The sequence below is a fragment of the Rattus norvegicus genome, chromosome X, assembly GCF_036323735.1.
Source record: "Rattus norvegicus strain BN/NHsdMcwi chromosome X, GRCr8, whole genome shotgun sequence".
Taxonomy (NCBI): Eukaryota; Metazoa; Chordata; class Mammalia; order Rodentia; family Muridae; genus Rattus; species Rattus norvegicus.
Window position 1 is genome coordinate 55,634,923 of NC_086039.1, and position 25,002 is coordinate 55,659,924.

Genomic DNA, 25,002 nt, shown 5'->3' on the forward strand with positions numbered 1-25,002 from the left:
AATTTATAGATATGCTATTTGATGAGCAACAGAATGTTTTAACAATGGAATAAAAAAAAGTCAAAATGACTGAGATTACTTTTTTTTTTTACTATTACACTTCAGCCTTAGATTTCAGAGGATGGATCACATTTGGCGCTCAACACCTGAAGTGAGAAGAAAACAACAACGAATACTCTCTTGTCTAGAAATGTGCTAAGAACTAGAGTACATAAACTTTGGGCAGTTTGTAACATGCAGGCATTATAGACACTGTAGGTTGTTAAAAAACAAAATAACACAACACATGAAATGCCTTGCAAATGTAAGATTCTTCTGAGTCAATGAGAAATTAGGGTCACTAATCAAGAAAAGCTGCATCTACAGATCCTGATTAAAGGACTCATTTAAATGATAGCTGACATTCAATCAGGGCTGAAACTGTAAAGAACAAAGTCATGTTTTCTCCTTAAGGAATAGGGAGTACAGAATCAACTGAGATGATAATATACATTCATTTTGAGGATGTATCTGCCCATTTATATCTTAATGTATTTACTTCTTACACTCTTAGGACTTAAACCTAGAGCCTCACTCATGCTAAACCACAAATTCAGCCTTTTTAGTTTGAGGATCAATTTCCTTCTCTCTCTGATGTCTGAGAAACATATGAACGCCCAGTTCATCTAGCATTCACTGAGGTTTAATACTCACTCATACACACAAATAAACCCCACACTATCGCTTACTCTTCTCACCTGCTGTACACTACAGAATAATGGAGGAAAGCACAATAAAACTGCTAGTATTTATTTTATTGCAATGAATGATTGAAGATTCTCCTTTATGGATGAGAGAGATGGATAGAGAACATCTCAGGAGTCTAGCTAGAGAAGCCTAGCAATAAATCAAGTCCAGATTGAACAGAGGAGGAAGGATCAGCTGGATATTGAAGGTCACAATAGAGCAGTAGGTTGACTTTGGAGATATAAATAAGGGTTAACAGAACAGTTGCATTTCACAGTTCAGCTAGGAAAGTGGTCAAGGGTTGAAAGTTAACTGGCACCTTGAGTTTAAGGGCACAGCTCTAAGGTTTAACCTAGTAAACACTACAGTTTTAGTGCCCTAAATGATAAATTGTTTTGCTGGCACCATTTGCTGCTTTGTGACTACATGTCTACCTCGTGTAAGAACTGGTTAAAACTGGATAGAAAAGGAATAGGGAGATATCAGACAGACGGACAGACAGAAAGACAAGACACAAGAGTTTACATAGGATTGTAATCTCTTCTAACTTAGTCAGCAGAGAGACTCTTAGTGGCAGGAGAATCATAGAGTTAAGGGCAACCTATGATACATGGTGAATTCCAATTTATTCTGAGTAATTTAGTGAAAATTTAGTGCCAGGAGAGGGAGAGGAAGAGGGAGAGGGAGAGGGAGAGGGAGAGGGGTAAGGGGTGAGGGGGTGAAGGAGAGAGAGAGAGAGAGAGAGAGAGAGAGAGAGAGAGAGAGAGAGAGAAGAGCAAGAATTAGAGGGGGATTGTGTGTGTGTGGGGTGTCTACTAGGGCTTGGTAATGATGTTTAATTCTGACTAGTGGTAATGTACCAAGGAGAAAAGGCATCACAGGGGTGACATTGAGGTATGCATTAAAATGTGTGTACACAAGAATAAGAAAGGTATACACATGTGATCTTGATTATAGACAGTATATGCAAATTTATAGATTGGTGAAGGTCATGGTCAGGTTAGGAATGGTTGAACAATAATGTGAGTTTAACAGGGCTGTTAGTGAAACTAAGAGAATAAAAAATTTGGTCTGATTATGGAAGGTCTTACTTTCATCTTCTAGATAGCAGGTAAGTACATGCTGTTCATAGTAGAGGTTTTGGTATTATTCCTATTTATAAAGAGGACATTCTTATTAAATCAAACTGCAAATCTCACAAATTAACTCTTATATTTTTGCTGAAAACCTCAAAGCTTACTATAAAGAATTTTTCATTTCTGTTGACTCAACCCTCTACCCAATTCCCACAGTAGGAATGGTGATGACCTTAAGTTCATAAAATCCACTACATTCAGGCTGTAATTGATAAGGGAAAGTTAGTCATTGGCTATCTTGGTACACCATTACAAGTAAATGAGGCAATGCAATTTCTCAAGTAAAGGGATTCAGGAGCAAAGATATATCCAGGGTGAAATTTTGTAGAGGAAAGTCTAGTAAAAGGCAGGCTTGGTAGTGCAGGCCTGTAATCCTAACCAGTTGGTAGGCTGAGGCAGGAAATCAAGTTCAGTGCCTGTCTGGGTTACAAACAAAGTTCAAGGACACACTCACTAGGTTAACGAGATTGTGTACCTCATAGGCAATTACTTTAATTCTGGATATGTATTTTTAAAATTAAATTTAAAACTGTCTTTTCGAATGGTCAACTAATGCTTCTACTTTTAAGTGTGTGACAATCACATAATCATAACACCGTTGCTACCAGATTCCTAAAAAAATGTTTTGACCATTGGATTTTACCACCATTGTCCCTATATCATCTGAAGAGATGTTTTCTCTTCATGATTATCTTCATTTCTTCCTCCAGCTCTTTGGTTCTGAGAGATAATTCTTATTACGCTATTTTGTCCATAGACCTTGTGAATAGATTTGTACCGTGCTCTAAACTGTGGCAGGATGGCTGACTTAGTAAGGGTTTGTATTCCTGTACAAATCATGACCAAGAAACAAGTTGGAGAGGAAAGGGTTTATTCAGCTTTCACTTCCACATTGCTGTTCATCACCAAAGGAATTCAAGACAGGAACTCACTCAGGGCAGGAACTTGGAGGCAGGAGCTGATGCAGAGGCAAGCAAAGGTGCTGCTTACTGAATTGCTTCCCCTGGCTTGCTCAACTGGCATTTTTATAGAATCCAGGACTACCAGCCCAGGGACAGCACTACTCACAATGGACTGCACCCTCCCCCTTGATCACTAATTGAGAAAATGCCTTACAGCTGGATCTCATGGAGACATTTCCTCAAGGGAGGATCCTTTCTCTGTGATAACTTCAGCTTTGCCAAGTTGACTCACAAAACCAGCCAGTACAATGGTGGATTCATATCCTATGATAGTCTTGGTGTACATTAATACTTTATATTCCTTTAAATATAGATCCACAAAGAAACTATATTATGTAAACACTGGATATTTTCCAATCACAGGATCGGGTACTCAATCCACTTGACTAAAACTATCAATATGTATGTGTTATTTGGCTTATATCCTTTTAAAGTGAATTTTAAGTCTCTTATATTGAACATATATATGTGTATATATTTACAGTCATATTAAAAATAATTTATATTTTATGATACACACATGGTATATATGTATATATAAAATGTGTATATGTAAAATTATATAAAACACATATATAAATTATACACATATATCCTACATGAGGAATTTAAATTTGTTTAATATGAATTTGTACATATACACACACATATATATATACATATATAATCTAGATCCCCATCTTTCATCACTCTATTATATCTGATCTCATCTTATTCACTTGTATAAAATTGACTGATTCATATGCTGTCACTCCCATATTACAGACAATGTACTTTCCTCCAAAAATTATAGTTAACAACTGAGAACGTGTTTGATTTGCAACTGACATTAAGTTTAGGGTTAACAAATGGCATACTACATTAGACAGTGAAATCAGAGGAGTGAAGGTCTGAATCTGAGACTCGTGTACCAAAATGGATGAAGTGCAGCAGTTGGGGAGATATCTGTCAATAAACTTCGTGCTATGGGAGTTCAATTCCTAGTATATACACTTTAAAATGAGCATGACAATGTTTTCTTGTAATTTTAGTTCTGGGAGGCAGAGGCAAGGCAGAGATATGGAGCTCAGAGGTCAACCACCCTACCCTACTTGGTTAACTCCCAGGTAGTGATACATCCTGTCTCAAACAAATGGTGGCTGGGACATTGATAATAACCCCTGACGTTGTGCTTTGGGTTCTACCCTTATACATGTACCCTTATACATGTATCTACCCTTATACATCTATATGCACATACAAAAGGAAGGAATACCAGAATTTATTGCTGGGAGAAACAAATGGTTTGTTTTCTATGAAAGAAAACTCACTCAAAATGCATCAAATGTCTATCTAGTTCTGTTCTCAAATTATGGAAGATAATATAGATTGCATCTAAATTAATTAATTAAGTAGATACTTAATATGAAAAAAGAGAGACCCTGTGATAACTATTGTTTCTTATCTCACTTATTTTCTGATGTAAGCCCAATACTCTTAACATCTATATACTTGCACAAAAATATAGGCATAAAGTACCTATTGAATCTATAGCTTACTTCAGATTCTATAGCAATTTGCCAAAAAATGTATCTATAAATCAATCTAGATATCCCTGAGGGATTTCAATCTTGAGTTAGACTTTCACATTCATGTTTCTTCCTATTATGTTGTTAGCTGACCTGTTCTTTCTTCACATCAGTTTACCTCTCTGCACAATAATAGTTCACCTTTTTAAAAATGATATTCTGCAGTAAGGAAAGAAGACAACATTATAGCCCTGCTTTCATTTTCCATGTGGTCAGCAATTCTCATGCTTTTGAAGTGATTTGTCACTTATGACCTGGACATCAGGACATTGATTGTAAAGTATCAGAACCTGTCACATTTCAAATTTAAATTACCCAGTAGAGTTTAGTAAAACCCTTCTGTTACCTCTTCCCTTAGGTACACCAAATTGCAAACCAACATTTACATACCCAACTATCTTCAGAAGCTCTAAATAAATACAACGAGAGATCACAGTGCCTAGTTTCAGTACAATGAAGTGAAAAATAATCCATTGATGAAGGCAGGAAGGAATGACTTATTCCTATCACCTCTAATCCATCTTGAAGCAGCCAACCTGGAATTCTACAGTGGGAAAAATGAAGGGAATTAAGTTCCCAGCCTTTTTATCTGAAATCTAATACCAATCCTATCTCAGGAAACCCTAGTACTGGACAAAAGGCAAGGAAAAGAATGAGAAGGGAAAGAAAAGAAGAGGAAGAGAGAGCAGTAGAAAGGAAGGGGAGGGAAGGTGAGGGAAGGTGGGAAGGTTGGGGATGGAGGAGAGCAGAGAAGAGTAGAATAAAAAAGACAAAGGCATAGCTATCCATTGAAAGTCGGTAAATAATGAAATTTTTAAATTAACCTTTTTCCTAAAATAGCTAATTTTTAGGCATAAAAAGTCTCAGTTCTCCTCTCTCTAGGTTACTGATAACTTGATTTACTCCTTTATTTCATTTTGTATACTAAAGAGCAACCAAAAGAAAGAAAACTCTGTTCTATTTCTCCTAAAATCCACAGCAGCAAGAATCTCTTTTGACTGAGCTTGTCTTTCATACTTAGTCATTGGTGTTTGCTCTGACACAATGTCATCACAAGCTGAAATAACACTAATACTTCTAATCAAAATATCATTTGTTTGATCTTTCAATATATAAGTCTATCACTTCCACTCTTTAGCTAAAAGGCTTAAGAAATCCCTTTGAATTGAAACCTATTTTTCTTAGCAAAGGAAGTCTTTATTAATCATTACAAATAGACATGCACAAAATTATATATATATATATATATATATATAGTAATTTGTTGTGGAAAATTCTAAAGATAATATTAAAATTACTTATAACAGGTTGTGAATAATAATTAGAGTATTAGAGTATCTAGGAATAATATGATATAATTTTAGCTCAAATAATTTTGGTCAAAATAATACATTTTCCAGGAAGGATTTCAGGAAATCAATTAATTACAAAACCATAAATTTGCCAAGATAATGCCATTCTCATCTGTGAATGCATGTTCATCAGGACATTTTCTTTTAGGAAGGGAAACTAAAACATTTTCTGAATTTCTCCTAAAAATATCTCACAAGATATTTTTACTGAATATTTATAGCAATAATGACAGTTTTGCCTAGGACTGCAAGTACAATGTTTTTGGTGTTGGCTTGATGTGCTCAATTCATCTTTTTTTCCTGGAGAATAATATATATCATTTCCTTGGGCAGGCAGTGGTGGCACATGCCTTTAATCCCAGAGCTTGGGAGGGAGAGGCATGTCAACCTCTGAGTTCAACTTGTTCTACAGAGTGAGTTCCCGGACAGCCAGGACTAAACAAAGAAAACCTGTCTCAAAAAACCAAACACACACACACACACACACACACACACACACACACACACGGTTTATATATACACATATACACACATATACATGTATATAATATGTATATATGTTTATATATGTATATATATATATATATATATATATATATATATATATATATACCCTTAATATCTTCCTATTCAAAGAGCTGCTAACTTTTTGTAATTACAACTTTTAGCAGGGAAGTCCAAGGGAAGTTCTACTTCTGTTAAACTAGAAACTCATTTGTCTGTGAGTTTGAGGAGGTAATTGGTCAGAAGAAGGTGGGGAAGGAGATGACTGACTCCTTTAGAGTCCTATACAACTTCACAGCTTTCTCTTCTTCCCCACCAGAGGTGAAGTTACATTGCGATTTATTTCAAAACAGGTGAATTTTGAAAAACAAAACTCTACTAGATTTTTAATTTTTTTCTGTTATTCAATATTAAAAAAACTTTTTTGGACAATGTCTCTATTTACTTTCTTAATTATTTTATGTTTTTGTGTATTGATAATTTGCCTGCATGTATGTCTGTGTGAGAGTGTCAGATCCTCTGGAACTGAAGTTACAAACAGCACCTATGTGGGTGCTGGGAACTGTACCTGATCCTCTGGGATGGCAGCCAGTGCTCTTAACCTCTGAGTATCACATCAGCCCCTTAGTTTCTTATTATACATTATAAATTGCTGGAGTGTTTAGGTTTTAAAACTGTATGGTTACTCTACATAGGGAGTATATGTTTAAAAATATTTTTGATAATTTCGTTCATAAAGCTATAAGTTAAATCACATTACATAAATTTTTATATTAAAAATGGTAAAATGAGGTAATAAAATGATATAATGAAATAATGATATATGATATAATGATAATATGATATAATGATATAATGAAAAGAGCCATATAAATTTGTGAAAAATAAAAATACATTTTTCCTTTTAATAAAGAGTAATACGTTGGGTGAATATGTGTGTGATGGTTTGTATATGCATGGCCCAGGGAATGGCACTGTTGCGAGGTATGGCCTTGTTGGAGTAGGTGTGGTCTTGTGGGTGTCTGTTTTAATACCCATGTTTTTTCTTCCTTGGAGTCAGTATTCTGCTAGCAGTCTTCAGATGAAGATGTAGAACTCTCAGCTCCTCCTGCACCATGCCTGCCTGGATGCTGCCTTGTTCCTACCTTGATGATAATGGACTGAACCTCTGAACCTGTAAGCCAGTCCCAATTATATGTTCTTATAATAGTTGCCTTGGTCGTAGTTAACAGCAGTATAACCCTAACTAAGACAATGTGAAAGTGTTATTAGATACATATATAGAAGTTTCCCAAGGAAACCCTTAACTTAAGACAACTAATAACAATATATTCTAATAAAAAGTAATCAGAACTTTCACCTGGTTAAGACTATGGATCATAAACTGCATTGGGGCACTCTGTTGGTTTGCATTTCAACAAAATGGAAGTGAGTAATTGAGCAAAATGGCCTTCAACACACATAACCCATGAAAACAATGCAGTTTGACCTGATTAAATATGAGATGTTGTCATTATTTCAGCAGTAGAGTTTACAATATCACTTTTAAGTTAATCAAATTAGAAGAAAATACCATTGGTTATGAAACTAATGAATAAAGTTTACTACTCTCTATTAGGAGGGAGACAGTTTCCACATTTTTCTACTGACAGACTAAAAGGAATATTGGTGATGATGGGTAGGTGATCCTTTGTCCAGGACAATGGCACTTGCAGTTTTAAATCAGTGAACCCCATCTTATGATAGTGTAAAAATCTGCATTACCACAGAGAGAAGTAATGAATATGATTATTCAATTACAAAAGGATTCTCATATAAAATCATTCACCATAGAGTATCTTTAAATAGCATATTTCCCTTGTGAATATAAATCTTTCAGTGATCATTAGCTGCTTAAAAGTGACTGGGGGACAGAGACTCTTAAAACTGACATGTTAAGCCACTACTAATTAGAAATCAATCAAAAATGAAGGGAGCACTTCTTTGAAATGATGATGATTCAATTTACCCACAGATCAGTAGGAGCATACTTAGTTGGTAGAGTGAGGTTTGACTGGAATGCTAAGTGTTTTAACATTATACCATAAAATACTGGAATATTCGTTTCATAACCACATTCACGCACAAGTTATTTTTTTCATGGAGAGTCTGCATATAATTTAGTAGTTCTCATTTACTTAGCCAAAATTCAAGAGGAAATTTATGGATGAACATCTTTCGCTATATTCAAACTCTAAATGATGTGAGTCTTTTTATAGTCTCCCTTTTAATGGCCATCAGTCACATGGGGCATGCTTGCTCTTGTTCTGAAACCTTTTTCAATATTCTACACTATAATATCCTTTGATGGGTTTATTTCTCATAAATTGGCATTTACTTTGCAAATTCAGGAGCAGTTCTTGTTAACATAGGACACTCACTATATTTTTTCTTCTAGTGAACTTCAATAATTAGGAGTGATTTAGAAAGCTTCCTGATAGCAGTGATTCTCACAGGAAAAGAATGTTTTTACTTTTTTCAGTCAAACTGATATGACTAGCACAAAACCATTCATGAGAAGCTTGACAAGAAGAATGCTTTGATGCTTTGTTTATAAAATTAGTCTCAGTGTTTCTAGTCTTATGAAATACACCGGAATTCTATTCTTTTAGAATCATAATTTTAAACATACTTCATTTTCTTTTTGTTGCTCATATATAAACATTTTGTTGCACAGTGTCTAATAAACTTTTTTAAAATGTATGACTAGGGAACGTGTTATTATTTTATAACTATGTACCTGGTATATAGTAATATATAATATATATGTATATATACACATATATTGACAGAAATTATGATTAAGAAATAAAAAATGAAAGGTAAATCTATAGGCATATTTAATTGTAAAGATTTATATCCATGCGTTTTGTTAAGGGGAGATAGAACCTAATTTTGCAAAATAGTATCCAGCCTACAATGTAGCTTATATATGTTGCCATAGAATTGCATCCTGGAAAGTAGATAAGCATGAACAAACACTGGTGTTCAAAGGACATATCAATACTCTATCTATTGCATGAAAATATTTCTACACTTAAAACTTAACACTTATTGATGACTAATATATACCAGGAGATGATCTAATCCTTTCTTGCATTATCTTGAATACATTCCCACAATGATTGTAAAGATGCCCTGTTATTATAGTATCTATGTTTTAAAATTTTATTTATTAAACAAAATTCATACATGTATTCAATGTACCTTGGTCATATCCATCTCTCACTTACTACACCAAATCCTCCCAGGATCCTCCCCAGCTCACTGTAGGCAGTGACACCAGTGGGCTGATAGTCCTAATAGCTATCAGTAAAGCAGGTTGAGCAAGCCATGAGTAGCAAACTATGAGAAACAAGCCAGTAAACAACATCATTGCTCCATAAATTCAGTTCCTACCTCTAAGTTCCTACCCTGAATTTCTGTTTTGATTTCTCTTAGAAGGATAAATTGACCTTTTATTTTCCATGATGCTTTAAGTCATGGTGTCTTATCACAGCAGTAGAAACTATAACGAAGACAAAGATAAGGAATACATTGTCAGGCATTGCTGACCCACATGATTGCAAACCCGATCATGTGGTTTTGGGATGATGGTGGTGGCCTTTGGACTTTGGTCAGTGAGTTATTCTGTGGGAGCCTGGAAGATAAGGCTGTTGAGAGCAATGCAGATGATAGAAGCCTGACTTGTGAAATTTTCAGTGGAAGTAAAGACTATGTAGGCTTTTATATATTTCGAATTAATAATCTGTGGTTCTGGTCAGCTCAAACTATGACTAAGAAGAAACCAAGGTCACTAAAGTGAAAGTGTTGCTCTCTTATGTCTAACAAACTTTATTTGAGAAAGTACAGTTAGGCTAATGTTTATGTATTTGTCAAGTGGGAAAAAACATTATTTTTTTACAAAAATGGAGAATTTGGATGTTATTGTTTTTTCTGTATAGAAAGAAAAGCAAACACCCAGTCAGTGTTCCTTTCGATGGGAAGGAAAGTCATACTGGCATCATTTCACACTCTACTAATATATTATTAAAAATCGAAACAGTATACTAAGTCACTTTCAGATCTGCCCACCAAATGTAATACCTAAGCAATTATTTTTTTCTGAGGTATTGATATTAAATTTCCCAACTTCAGAAATGAAAGAATTTTTTTCCAGTTAATTACAGTAAAGTAGTAATCATAAAAAAATGGATTCTTTGATTCAAGAGAATAACAACAACTTTGCATACAGGCCTAAGAAACCTATAAAATCGAACTATTTTTCACTCCATAAGATAATTTTCTATAGTGTTTTATTTGAATTAAAACTAAACTATGTATTTTAATAAATATATTTCATATACCATATATAATAACATTTTTACAACATATAAAACACAGCAGTAAAGCATATTTCAACAATTAACTATATTAACAACCCAGTAAACTGAGATATGATTTCCATGACAAGAAATTTTTCCTACAAAATTATTGACTGGGAACTGTTATATATATTTTAGTCACTTTCTTTGAATTTCCCACAATTTAAAGTTTTGCACATTATAATAGAGTTAAACTAAGAAAGTAGTACCAATGTATAGTAGCGTAAAAACTTTATATATGTATGTGTCCATTTACCAAGAGTTTTGTACAAATCTAAGCTTTTTTGTCAATTGTTTTCCTTTATGTATTAACATCTGGAAAGCCCTTGTTACATAGTCAAAAGCAAAAATATTTGCTTTTAAATACAGTTACTGTTAAAGTGAAGTTACTAAAGATAAATTAGAGTAGGTCTGGGCAGGTTCTTTAGCTCAAGCTCCTCATCACATTGTCTTGTAGGAATATTGGAGGTGGAAGCCTTTTGTACTAGTCAAATCTGAGATGTAAATATAACGTTGCACACTATGTCAAAGCTAAGTTTGATTCCTACTCACTGAATCTCTAGTAACAATAGCAGACGCTATACTTTACTCTCAAAGCTTCAAAGAACGGGTTCCTGGCCATGCAGACAGGACAGATCATTGAGCAGCAGAGCTCAAGCTCAGCAAGTCAAGTGTACCTATTGATTCCTTGGACTACAACAGTCTGAGCTGGCTTCAGTTCCTGGATTGACCTTTCCAGTTCTAGAGTGTGGCCTCTAGGCTTCTTGCCCCTCTCCCTGAAAAATCTCTGTCCATATGTTTATGTGATTTAAAAAAGACAACTTTTTTTTAACATTTAGAAATAGCATACAGAGGCCAATTGAAGCAGAAATTCCAGGCTGGCATCATACATTTATTGCAATTCAAACCTATTCTTTTGCATATTTTATATGAATTTACCTAACATTTTGTCACTTTTCTTCCTAGGTTCTCTGGGTTTTGCTGCCGTTTGTTTCCTCAGTGACAACGTTTAAATTATTCATACCAGAAATTTCTTATTCGAGAAGGTGAAGTAATTAGAGCAGGACACATAGGGCCTCAGAGAGGCATGGTGAGTATGAGAACTGAATGTGGAGATGAGAGGAAATCCTCTGAATGAAATAGCTGTATGCCATCTTCTTCTTAGTGTATGTGTCTGTGTACGTGAGAGAGGGAGTAGAGTTTAGGTGTGGTATAAACACACCAATATGTGCAATTGCTAGTGCAAATGTGACTTTATGAAAAAGATGCCAAGTGTCTTGCTTTATGACTCTTCAAGTTGTTGCACAGAGACAGGATCTCTCACTGAACCTGAGCTGAGCTGTCTTCCAGCAAGGCCCAATGACTCCCTTGTCTCTCAGCTCCTAACAATCGCATAGATATTACCACACGTGCTTCTTCTCTGGCTGCTGAGGATTTCAACTCAGATGCTCATGATTACTCAACAGCTGCTGTTCCTCACAGGCAGATCTCAATATTTAGTTACCAGAGCTGATTGGATATATATTGGCTTCACCCAGAACATGAAAATTAGATGATCAAACACATAGCTGCACAGCTTTGTATAGCTCTAGATACGTTTCTAATACCACGGTCAAGACCTTTCTTATCAGCTTTTTAACCACTGACCTAAAAAACAAGGCCATATTTCAATTTGCAGTTTGAGACTGAAACGTGAACTGATGGCCAATTATATTTTCTTGGAGGTGGAGAAACTTCATTTGAGAGAGAGAGAGAGAGAGAGAGAGAGAGAGAGAGAGAGAGAGAGAGAGAGAGCGCTCATGACTAAAACCGGTTACATAGCTCCTAATACTACTCAATGATACTTCGCTTAGCCCCTGTTCATAGGATCTGAATGTCATATATTCAGACTTTTGAGACTGATAGCTTTCCTAATGAAGAATGGGCAAAATTAAAATCTTTACATAAATGAAAAGTCAAGTTGAAACGTTAAAAATTGGTACTCTTAGCTGTCTAGGATCCTTCAATAATACTTTTCAATTTCATTCCTTTTCTTTCAAAGGTTTACTAAGTACCCAAACATGATATAGGCAGAACCAGGTAACCCAGGCACACCTGAAACTCACACTCCTTTTACTTCCACCTCCAGAATGCTAAAATTTGAGGCATTGATGCCACCCATATCCCTTTTGGATAAGTTATTCGACCATTAGCAGTAAAAGGAAGATAGTTCTTTCAAATAAACTGTTACTCAAAGAGCCAAGCAGTTTCTATGTTCCTCCCTTTAGTAAATTATTTATGTGCTGAAAACAGGAATCAGAAAATATTATGAAATATTGAATAAAATAATCAAAATTTCTGATTGAGGCCTTTAGTTCAATTGGTGGTTCAATAAAGCTCACGTTTCTTAGATTAGTGTCAATAAAGGAGTTAGTACTTTGTTAAAAGGTATTTCCATGTTTCTTCAAATGAATGCATAGAAAACCATTCCCCATTGCATAAGACCTTTTCAACTCAGTTTGATGTGGTTGGTTAGCTTTTATGAGTTCATTTAAGAAAAAGCAATATTAAAAAAAAAGCCTAACAAATTATTCCAATTTTGAATCGTAAGCGGTAAAGACCAATTTCATTCATTCAAAATTATGGATAATGAAAGGAAACCAACAGACAAGCATCAACCATAAATTTTTTAATGGTGTTGTCTACTTAATACTTACAATTAGAGACTTAAGATTGCATTTCGTTATATTTACTACAACTATCTGCTACTATCAGTCCTCTTTCTTCTTGTTCCAAGAATTTTATATAACTCCCGAAATACTCATTTCTAGATGTGATTGTAAGATGTGATCAAGCATGGTAATTCATAAGAATTTTATATTTTAAGATGTATTTCTAAAATAACAATAAAGTATAATATATTAAGTACACAAAAGATACAAATTTAGTTTATTTGCTTTATTTATGACATTATGTTATGCTATTTAGTCTTTCATCTCAAAATAAACATCATATTACTTGTATGATAACATTAGTCCAGAAGGCTCAGATTTGCTATCAAAGCAGCATATTTACTTCCTTACCTGTATGTACCCTGCATATGTTTATCCTTTAAGTTACTAAGTAAAGCATTTCTGGTATTAGAAATTCAATGGTTCCCAAACCATCACTACATCTTTGTGCAGCCTAAAGTGTGGCTGTTACTAGTAAAGGTCATCACATTTTTAATCTTTGTTTAAAAAAATTGATTCACACTTTTTTTTCTAAATTTAGACTTAAGAATTAGTAGCTACATGGACAATAGATCCTTATTGGTTGTAAAAATTAAGTGCATTTTCATTCTTGAATGATTAATGTAAGAAGTTCCTTAACAGAATGAATGTATATGTATCGAAATATATGTTTGAAAATCTTTTAACTTAGTTAATAAAAGCAAATACATTTCTAAAAATCTTTGTTCTATGTATGTCATCTATTTCTCTATCTTTATAGATCATTTGAAATAAATTTAAAATGTAAGAAAATATAATATAGTATATATATTTTGATTAAGAGATTTGATACAACTGTATGCACCCAAATGAGACAAAAATCTCATACTTAATATGTTTAATATAAACATATTAAAATTCTAATTAGTATAGAATTTAATATTTATAGCAAATGTATTGTGTTCATGATCTCATGTCCAAATATCCTAGTTTATTTATCAAAGATGACTTGCTTACATTTTGGTAATATATTATGAAAAATGTAATTAGCATAATAAGACTTTCTTTTGGTATATTCACTACAACAAACTACTATGATGAACCTTTTTCTTTTGATTCAAGATTTTTCAAATTTTACCCAATTCCTTAGAAATACATGTTTGCAGAACTTACTGCAAGGTGTATACAAACATGAGCATTCATGAGAATTCAGCAGTATATTTCTAAATTATCAATAAGCAGCACTAGGAATCAAATCTCAGGTCTTGTACTACCAAACAAATACTCTACCACAGAGGTATATCTCTTATTTAGATTACATTTTAACGTGTTTTTAAAATAATACTGACATTTATTTTGATGAACTTGCACCCTTTTCTCAATTTCAAAAATTGTAGTTTAATGTATTAGGGAGTATTTTATGTCAAACACTTCCATACTATTTTAAAACCAATTCAAACATTACAGTTTGATGCTATAATATGCTATAATAATATCATTAAAATCTTAAGCTTATCTTCTTACCAACAATTGTTAAATATGATATGCATCATTTGGTTCCAAAGAATATGTTTCAGGGAACAATGTTTACAGTTTATAGTATAACTGTCATTTAGGCTTATTTAGCTATTGAAATATACTGGAGAAAGGCGCTTTAAGTAGAATTGAAAAATTACTCACCTAGTTGAGTCTCCTGAATTGTCAGTTTACTTTCCATGGGATACAAAAGTTTAGGTGGCTTATCAGTCAGAGGAGCTGAAAAAAAAAAAAACAAAATAATAACACAAAGACTTACAGTTATGATGCATGAATGAAAGAACACAGTTAAATTTCTCAAACATTTTTGAAAGTAATGAGATTCTTCTTCTATGAAATAACTTCAAGCAAATCAAAAGATGTATTTTACAAGAGTAAAACTAAAGCATCCAAATTGATACTCACATGACACTGTGAGTTAGAGAATCACGATTAGTCAGTCCTTTAGAACTTACGACCACGTTTTCTAAATTGTACTTTGCGTTTTCTTTGGAAGGAGTGTTTTATACTTTGTGTTGTGTGAAAGCTAAATGAAGACCTGAGAGAAGAGGTAAGACCACTACTTCTGCTCCTAGGGACCACCCTGGAGCCCCCAGGACACCTGGGCCCAGAATTGACCAGGTCCCAGAGCTCTCCCCAGATCCTGTGGGGAGAAAGCTGGACTCTCAAAAGTGTGGACAATCCTGAGAGCTCAGGGGAGACCACCACTTCTGCTCATATTCCTGTCCCAAGAGCAACTTGCCTGGAGCTGTCTGGACACAGGAACCTAGGAGCAGACTGAAACAGGTTCCTTCTGGTTTCCACCTGTGCCTGGAGCTGACCCTGTGACTCAGCTCTCTGTACCCAGATCCCACTGTGAAAAAACTGGTCTCCAGGAGCACTGACACACACAGACTTGTAGGAGTGTCAAGCTACTGTCATAGACAGCAAGACCAACTAACACCAAAGAAAACCAGATGGTGAAAGGCAAGTGCAGGAACTTAAGAAACAGAAACCAAGACTACTTGGCATCATCAGAGCTCAGTTATCCCACCAAAGCAAATACTGGATATCCAAACTTACTGGAAAAGCAAGATTTACATTTAAAATCACACCTCACGATGAGGATAGAGGACTTTAAGAAGCACATAAATAACTCCCTTAAAGAAATACAGGACAACACAGGTAGACAAGTAGAAGCCCTTAAAGAGGAAACACAAAAATCCCTTAAAAAATTATAGGAAAATACAACTAAACAGGTGAAGGAATTGAACAAAACCACACATGATTTAACAATGGAAATAGAAACAATAAAGAAATCACAAATGGAGACAACTCTGAAGATAGAAAATCTAGGAAAGAGATCAGGAATCATAGATTCAAGCATCACTAACAGAATACAAGACATAGAAGAGAGAATATCAGGGGCAGAAGATACCATAGGAAACATTGACACAACCATCAAAGAAAGTGTAAAATGAAAAAAGGTCCTAACCTAAAACATCTTGAAAATCCAGGACACAATGAGAAGATCAAACCTAAGAATAATAGGTATAGAAGAGAGTGAAGACTCGCAAATTAAAGGACCAGTAAATATCTTCAACAAAATTATAGAAAAAACAGCCCTAACCTAAAGAAAGAGATGCCCATAAACATACAAGAAACGTACAGAACTCCAAATAGAAAAGACCAGAAAAGAAATTCATCATGTCACATAATAGTCAAAACAGTAAATGCACAAAACAAACAAATAATATTAAAAGCAGTAAGGGAAAATGCAAAGTAACATATAAAGGCAGACCTATTAGAGTTACATCAGACTTCTCACCAGAGACTGTGAAAACTAGATGATCCTTGGCAGATGTCATACAGTCCCTAAGAGAACACAAATGCCAGCCCAGGCTACTATATCCAGCAAAACTGTCAAGCAATATAGATGGAGAAACCAAGATATTCTATGACAAAATGAAATTTACACAATATCTTTCTATAAATCCAGCCCTACAAAGAATAATAAATGGAAACCCCAACATAAATAAAGAAACTATACCCTAGAAAAAGCAATAAAGTGATCTTCCTGCAACAAACCAAAAAGTTAGCCACACAAACCTAATTTCACCTCTAACCACAATAATACAGGAAATAACAATCACTGTTCCTTAATATCTCTTAACATCAATGGACTCAATTCCTCAATAAAATGACATAGAGTAACAAACTGGAAAAATAAAGAGGACCCAGCATTCTGCTGCGTACAGGAAGCATTCTGCTGCTTATAGGAAACATATCTCAGTGACAAAGACAGACACTACCTCAGAGTAAAAGGCTGGAAAACAATTTTCCATGCAATTATCCCAAGAAACAAGCTGGAGTAGCCATTCTAATATGCAATAAACTTTCAACCTAAGGCTACCAAAAAATAGGGAAAGACACTTCATATTCGTCTAGGGAAAAATCCAAAAAGATGAACTCTCAATTCTGAATATCTATGGTCCAAATGTAAGGGCAACTAAATTTATAAAAGAAATCTTACTAAAGTTCAAAGCACACATTACTCTTCAAACAATAATAGTGGGAGAATTCAATACCATACTCTCAGAAAAGGACAGATCAGGGAAACAGAAACTAAACAGAGACACAGAGAAACTAACAGAAGTTATGAACCAAATGAATTTAACAGATATCTATAGAATATTTCATCCTAAAACAAAAGAATGAAAAGAATTTCTTCTCAGCACCTCATGGTTTCTTCTCGAAACTAGTCATATAATTGGTCACAAAACAGGCCTCAGCCAATATAAAAAGAGTCAAATAATCTCATGCATCCCATCATATCACCATGGACTAAGTCTGGGTTTCAATAACAAGAAAAACGACAGAAAGCCCACATACACATGGAAGTTGAACAACGTTCTACTCAATGATAACTTAGTCAAGGAAGAAACAAAGAAAGAAGTTAAAGACTTTTTCGATTTTAATGAAAATGAAGGCACAACATGTACACACTTATGGGACACAATGAAAGCAGTGTTTAGTGGAAAACTCATAGCTCTGACAAACTCATAGCCTCCAAAACAAAACAAAACAAAACAAAACAAAACAAAACAAAACAAAACAAAACATAGCAACCCTCCCAAACCAAAAACCAACCAACCAAACAAACAAAAACCTGGAGAGAGCATACACTAGCAGCTTGACAGCACCCCTAAAAGCTCTAGAACAAAAGGAAGTAAGTACACCCAAAAGGAGTAGATGGCAGGAAATAATCAATCTCAGAGCTGAAATCAACCATGTAGAAACAAAAAGACCTATACAAAGAATCAACAAAAACAGGAGCTGGTACTTTGAGAAAAATCAACAAGATAGATAAACTCTTAGCCAGACTAACCAGAGGACACAGAGACAGTATGCAAACTAACAAAATCACAAGTGAAAAGTGAGACATAAGAACAGAAACTGAGGAAATACAAAAAATATCAGATCCTACTACAAAAGCCTATATTTGACAAAACTAGAAAATCTGGATGAAATGGACAATTTTCTACATAGATACCAAGTACCAAAGTTACATCAGGATAAGATAAACCATTTAAACAGTCCCATAACTCCTAAAGAAATAGAAGTAATTATTATAAGTCTCTGAATTTAAAAAAAAAGCCAGGATCAGATGGGTTTAGTGGAAAATTCTTCATAGAAAACCTAATACCAATATTGTCAAATCTATTCCGTAAAATAGAAACAGAAGGAATACTACTACCCAATTCTTTTTATGAAGCCACAATTACGTTTATACCTAAGCCACACAAAGACCCAACAAAGAAGGCCTTCAGAACAATTTCTCTTATGAATATTGACTCAAAAATACTCAATATAATTCTCACAAACTGAATCCAAGAACACATCCAAACAATCATCCATCATGATCAAGTATACTTCATTTCAGGGAGGCAGGGGTGGTTCAATATACAGAAATTCATCAGTGTAATCCACTTAAACAAAATCAACTAAAAAAAAACCCATATGATTATCTCATTCAATGCTGAGAAATCATTTGATAAAATTCAACATGACTTCATGTTAAAAGCCTTGGAAAGATTAGGAATTCAAGGCCTATACCTAAACATATTAAAAGTAATATACAAGCCAGTAGCCAACATCAAATGAAATGGAGAGAAACTTGAAGCAATCCCACTAAAATCAGAAACTAGACAAGGCTGCCCATTCTGTCCTTACCTATTCATTATAGTACTTGAAATCCTGTCCATAGCAATCAGACAAAAAAAGGAGGTGAAAGGGATACAAATTGAGGGGAATGAATTCAAAATTTTACTACTTTCAGATGATATGATAGTATACTTAAGTGACCCCAAAAGTTCCACCAGAAAGCTCATAAACCTGAAAAACAACTTCAATAGAGTGGCCGGATATATAATTAACTCAAACATATCAGTAGCCTTCCTCTTCTTAAAAGGTAAACAGGCTGAGAAGGAAATTAGGGAAATGACACCCTTCGCAATATTCACAAATAAAATAAAATACCTCGTTGTGAACCTAACCAAGCAAGTATGTATGTCAAGAACCAAGGAAGAAGGATCTGTATGACAAGAATTTCAAGTCTCTGAGGAATGAAATTGAAGATTTCAGAAGATGGAAATATCTCCCATGCTCATAGATTGGCAGGATTAATATTGTAAAAATAGCCATCTTGGCAAAAACCAATCTGCAGATTCAATGCAATCCCCGTCAAAATTTCAACTTAGTTTTTCACAGATTTAGAAAGAGCACTTAGCAAATTCATTTGGAATAACAAAAAATCTAGGATATCGAAAACTATCCTCAACAATAAAAGAACTTCTGGGAGAAACACCATCCCTGACCTCAAGCAGTATTACAAAGCAATCATGATAAAAACTGTATGGTATTGGTACAGAGATAGACAGGTAGATTAATGGAATAGAATTGAAGACCTAGAAATGAAGCCACACAACTGTGGGCATTTGATCCGTGACAAAGGAATTAAAACCATCCAGTTGGAAAAGGATAGTTTTTTTCAGCAAACAGTGCTGTTTCACTTGGCAGTCAGAATGTAGAAAAATGCAAATTCATTCTTATTGACCTGTATAAAGGTCCAGTCCAAGTGGATCAAGGACCTCCACATGAAACCAGATACATTCAAAGTTATAGAAGAAAAACTGGGAAAGAACCTCGAACACATGGGCACTGGGGAAAATATCCCGAACAGAACATCTTATGCTCTAAGATCAAGAATTGACAAAAGTGACTTCATAAAATTGCAAAGTTTCTTTAAGGCAAAAGACACTGCCATTGGGACAAAAGAGCAAGCAGCAGATTGGGAAAAGAGGATTACCAATCCTACATCCAATCGAGGGCTAATATAAGTATGTACGAAGAACTCAAGAAGTTAGACCCCAGAGAATCAAATAACCCTATTAAAATATGGGGTATGGAGCTACACAATGAATTCTCAGCTGAGGAATACTGAATGGCTGAGAGGCACCTAAAGAAATGTTCGACATCCTTAGTCATCAGGGGAATCCAAATTAAAACAGCCCTGAGATTCCACCTCACACCAGTGAGAATGGCAAAGATCAAAAACTCAGGTGACAGCAGATGCTGGCAAGGATGTGGAGAAAGAGGAACACTCTTCCATTGTTGGTGGGATTGCAGACTGGTACAACCATTCTGAAAATCATACTGGAGGATACTCAGAAAATTGTACATAGTACTAACTGAGAACCTAGCTATTCCACTCCTGGGCATACACCCAAAAGATTCTCCAACATATAACAAGGACACATGTTCCTCTATGTTCAAAGCAGCCTTATTTATAATATCCAGAAACTGGAAAGAACCCAGATGTCCTTCAACAGAGGAGTGGATACAGAAAATGTGGTACATTTACACAACAGAGTACTACTCAGCTATTAAAAACAATAGCTTCATGAAATTCATAGCCAAATGGATGGAACTGTAAAATATCATTGTGAGTGATCACAAAAATCACACATTGTATGCACTCACTGATAATTGGATATTAGACTAAAAGCTCAGATTACCCAAATTACAATCATCTGACGACATGAAGCTCGAGAAGGACAACTAATGTGTGGATGCTTCAGTTCTTCTTATATAGGGGAACAAATATATTCATAGAGGGAGATATGGAGACAAAGTTTGTAGCAGAGACTAAAGGAATGGCCATTCAGTGCCTGCCCCTCCTGTGAATCCAGCCCATATATATATATATATATATATATATATATATATATATATATATATATATATATATATATATATATATATCATACATATATCACACACACACACACACACACACACACACACACACACACACACACACACAGAGCCACCAAATCCAGACAATATTGCTTATGCCAAGAAGTGCTTGCTGACAGGAGCCTGATATACCTGTCTGCTAAGAGGCTCAGCCAGAGCATGACAAATACAAAGGCGAGTGCTTGCAGCCAACCATTGTACTGAGAAGGGGTCCCCATTGGAGGAGTTAGAGAAAGGACTGAAGGAGCTAAAAGGGTTTGCAACCCCATAGGAACAACAATACCAACCAACTAGAGCTCCCAGGGACGAAACTATTTTCCAAAGGCTACAACATGGACAGATTCATGGCTCCAACTGCATATGTAGCAGAGGATGGCCCTGTTGGGCACCAATGAGGGGAGAAGCCCTTGGTCCTGCCGAGGCTGGGTCCCCAGTGTAGAGGGATGTCAGTGCAGAGAGGCAGGAAGGGGTGTATGGATGGGTGGGGGAACACCCTCATAGAAGAAGTGGGAGGGGGGATGGATTAGGGGATTTATGGAAGGGAAACTGGGAGAGGAGATAACATTTGAAATGTAAATTTAAAAAATCCAGTTAAAAACAAAAAGAAAAATAAAACCAGGGTCTAGGTTCAGAGCTGGGCTAGACCTCTACATTATATCTTTAGCCTTTGATCCTTTGAGACAGGGTCTAGCCAAATAGCTTAAGTTGGCTTTGACTGCACATTATGGCCAGTCTGACCCATACCTGTTAACTGTTGGGATTCCTATCCTGTTTGAATGATTTAAATTTTTTTGTGGACACTAATATAAGAAACAAATGCTGACATGTTTGAACATTAAAAATGCTTTTCTTAGCTTTTACTATTAGAAAAGAAAGATAAATGAAATATATAAAATACAAAATGAAATATATATAATATACTATCATATTTGTTACAGGATTGTGTAATTTTGGTTAATTCCATTCTTATTTTTATATGTTAATTACTTAGCTAAAAATACATAACTTAGTAATGATTTTATTCATGCATATTCTCTACATGAGGGGGCAATGTGGCACTAAATCTGTGTAAGTACAAAAATTCATTCCCATAAAAGTAAATATTAAATCATATTTTCCTCTTAGACTAAATCCTTTACTATTATTAGCTGTTACATTTTAGCATTTGTTACTAATTTACACACTATATTCTCTTTGAATTTAACGTTTTTCACATCTCCTTTTTGTGCTCTTGTTAATTTCAATTATCAGTCAATAAATCACAGACTTTGCTGTGAAAGCACTATGAAGAGATATTTCCCACTGTATACTTCATTTCTGGCTAAACTAAATTCTCTGGACTATATCCACACAGTTCTTCTTGAAGCTTTTCCCCCTCACATTATGATTGAATTGCTCAGTTCCCTTGAAATATGTAATTGTCACTTCTACTCTGTATCAGGACAGAAATGATCAATTGAGGATTGCTGAACTAAGTGTTTTGGCTTCTAGAAATTTCATTCTTCTTAGACAGAAACACATGCCAGCTTGGTTGATAACTGGAAGGCTGATCTAGATAGAAATGCTAGGACTTGGCTATATGTACCTATTACTAGATGATCTAAAAATTCAGGCTGCTGCAGCATGTTGCCTCCATGTCTCTTTAACAGAGAACAGTTACTGCAAATGAATGAAAACCGAGATGTTTTCAGAGTTTTATTTGAGAAAACAACTTCGTAAGTGATTTTGATTCCTTTTATTCATAACTAATTGAGCACAGTATTTACTCACCCTTATTACTATTTAGGTTCTGGAAATAAAGGTGTAAAGAAAACTTGGATAATAGAATGAAATAAATCACTTTAAAACTCCCAAAGATATGATATTTCTGTGGCAAAATTTAAATAATTTTGCTCCATACCTAAACATATCTTAACATATTTCTCTTGCCACCTCAATAATCAGTTTATTCACATGGTGTTGACAAAATATTTCAATGAAATAATCACATTTCTTAAATTACAGTGAACTTAAAAAAACAACAGTGTAATACACATGGTCCAGAAAATGAAATATGGTAGTTGTTCTATTGTGTTTGAATGAGTGAAATTATTAAGTAAGCCAAAGTGAAATATAACAAATGCAATGGGTAGATAAACAGAGACAGTTCAGATAGGGGGCTGGAGCGATGATTACTCCTCTTTCAGAGAACCTAAACTTCAGGTGGTTCACAATAGCCTGTAATCTAGCTCCAAGGAATCCGAGGCCACCAGCCTCCTTGGACATCTGTACTCAAATGTAGACTCCCTCGCATAATTAAAAAACATAAAAATGTATATTAGATATCAACTTGGGGACTCAAAACATCCTACAGAACTGAATGATGAAACCCCATTAATATACTTAGGTGGAGTTCCCAACACAGAGAGTCTTGTATAGAGCAGATTCCTCTTAGGTGAGACTTTCAAGTAAAAGAACAAATAACTGCAAAATGTGGCACTGTCAAAGAGGAGACATGCAAATATCTATCAAAAATGCACTTAAGAAGCCCCTTTTAAGGCAGCTGCCTTGCATTCCCAATAGAATCGTGGGCAGAGCAGAATGCTCCCTCATATGAGATTTATAAGTAAAAGAAGACAGATAACGATGACATTATCTATTTGGTGTCCACAAAATCCAACTGAACATGACTGGGAAGCTGAAGATGAACTTCAAAGATGAAGTTCCCAATAGAACTTTCTCTCCATGACTGAGTTCCCCATGGCAGAGCACCCATGGCTGAACTTCCAGGCTTTCTTTCTCAATAAAGGTACTTTTATATGATGGAATGACGTAGTAACATTTGTTGAAATTTGTTTACCTTCTAGGTATTCTCTAGGACACAGTTACTTTATATGTGGGCTGTTTTGCACTGTCCATCGCTAGGATGGGGGTGAGGAGAAAGCAGGAGCTTAGACAAGGGGTCATGGAGGATATTTTGAGACAAACATGTTTGGGGTAGATGTGGGAGGGAAGCAACCCTGCTTTCTCAGACAGCTTTTCAGTAGTCTTGAGCATCATATAATGATTTACCCAAATAAGTACATTCCATATAAATATTAAAATAGTTGGTTTGTTCAGTAAATTAACTTTGTTAGTAGATCTCATGACTGTGTATTTAGCAGTAGATAATTTGAGAGTTCGTTTGAAAAGAAGTGGAGGAAAATGTTCCTTGTACAAACACATCCCACACTAATCTACAATAATACAGGGAGATCTGAAAAGAAAGAAAAGAAGATCCATATGTATCCCATGTGCCCAGAAATAGAAAGCAGTTTTGTGGTTCTCTACCTTTGCCTACCTACCTCTTGGGCATAATGTTCAAACCTTGATTTTCCATATTTTGGAGTGTGACAAAGTCCAACGTGACAGAAACTCTTCAACTTTAAGTCAGAATCATGAGGTACTGGGGTGGGAGAATTCTGTTCATTAAGGATCTGTACTGTGAAAGCATACGTAACTCAGCTGATTTACATACTGCTCATCTTACTAGACAGCATGCCTTTTGTACTGCGACTTCATGCACTCATCATCATACCTAGGTTAGTTTTATTCATCAGCAATTTACTCTTGTTTTTTACTATACATCTTTATTTACATTAATTTTACAAAGTAGTATATTTGGCTGTGGCACTTTCACTCCTCACCACCTGTATCTTCTTCCCTTTCTCTAAGTGAATGCCATCTAATTTCTAACAATGTTGTCCAGTTTCTTTTTGTTTGCTTGTTTGATAGAATACACATGATCTTTCCCTGTAGCTATATAATCTCACTTAATATTATAATTTCCAGATCCATGTACTTTCTTTT

General features: G+C 35.0%; 1 protein-coding gene across 2 annotated transcripts in view; it reads right to left on the minus strand.

Annotated features, from left to right (window-relative positions):
- Window positions 1–25,002, minus strand: part of Il1rapl1 (interleukin 1 receptor accessory protein-like 1) — a 1,504,708-nt gene that overhangs the window by 312,144 nt on the left and 1,167,562 nt on the right. For both annotated transcript variants that reach the window (XM_017602087.3, NM_177935.2), the window contains 1 exon segment: window positions 15,022–15,096. In XM_017602087.3, coding sequence (XP_017457576.1) covers window positions 15,022–15,096 — 75 coding nt within the window.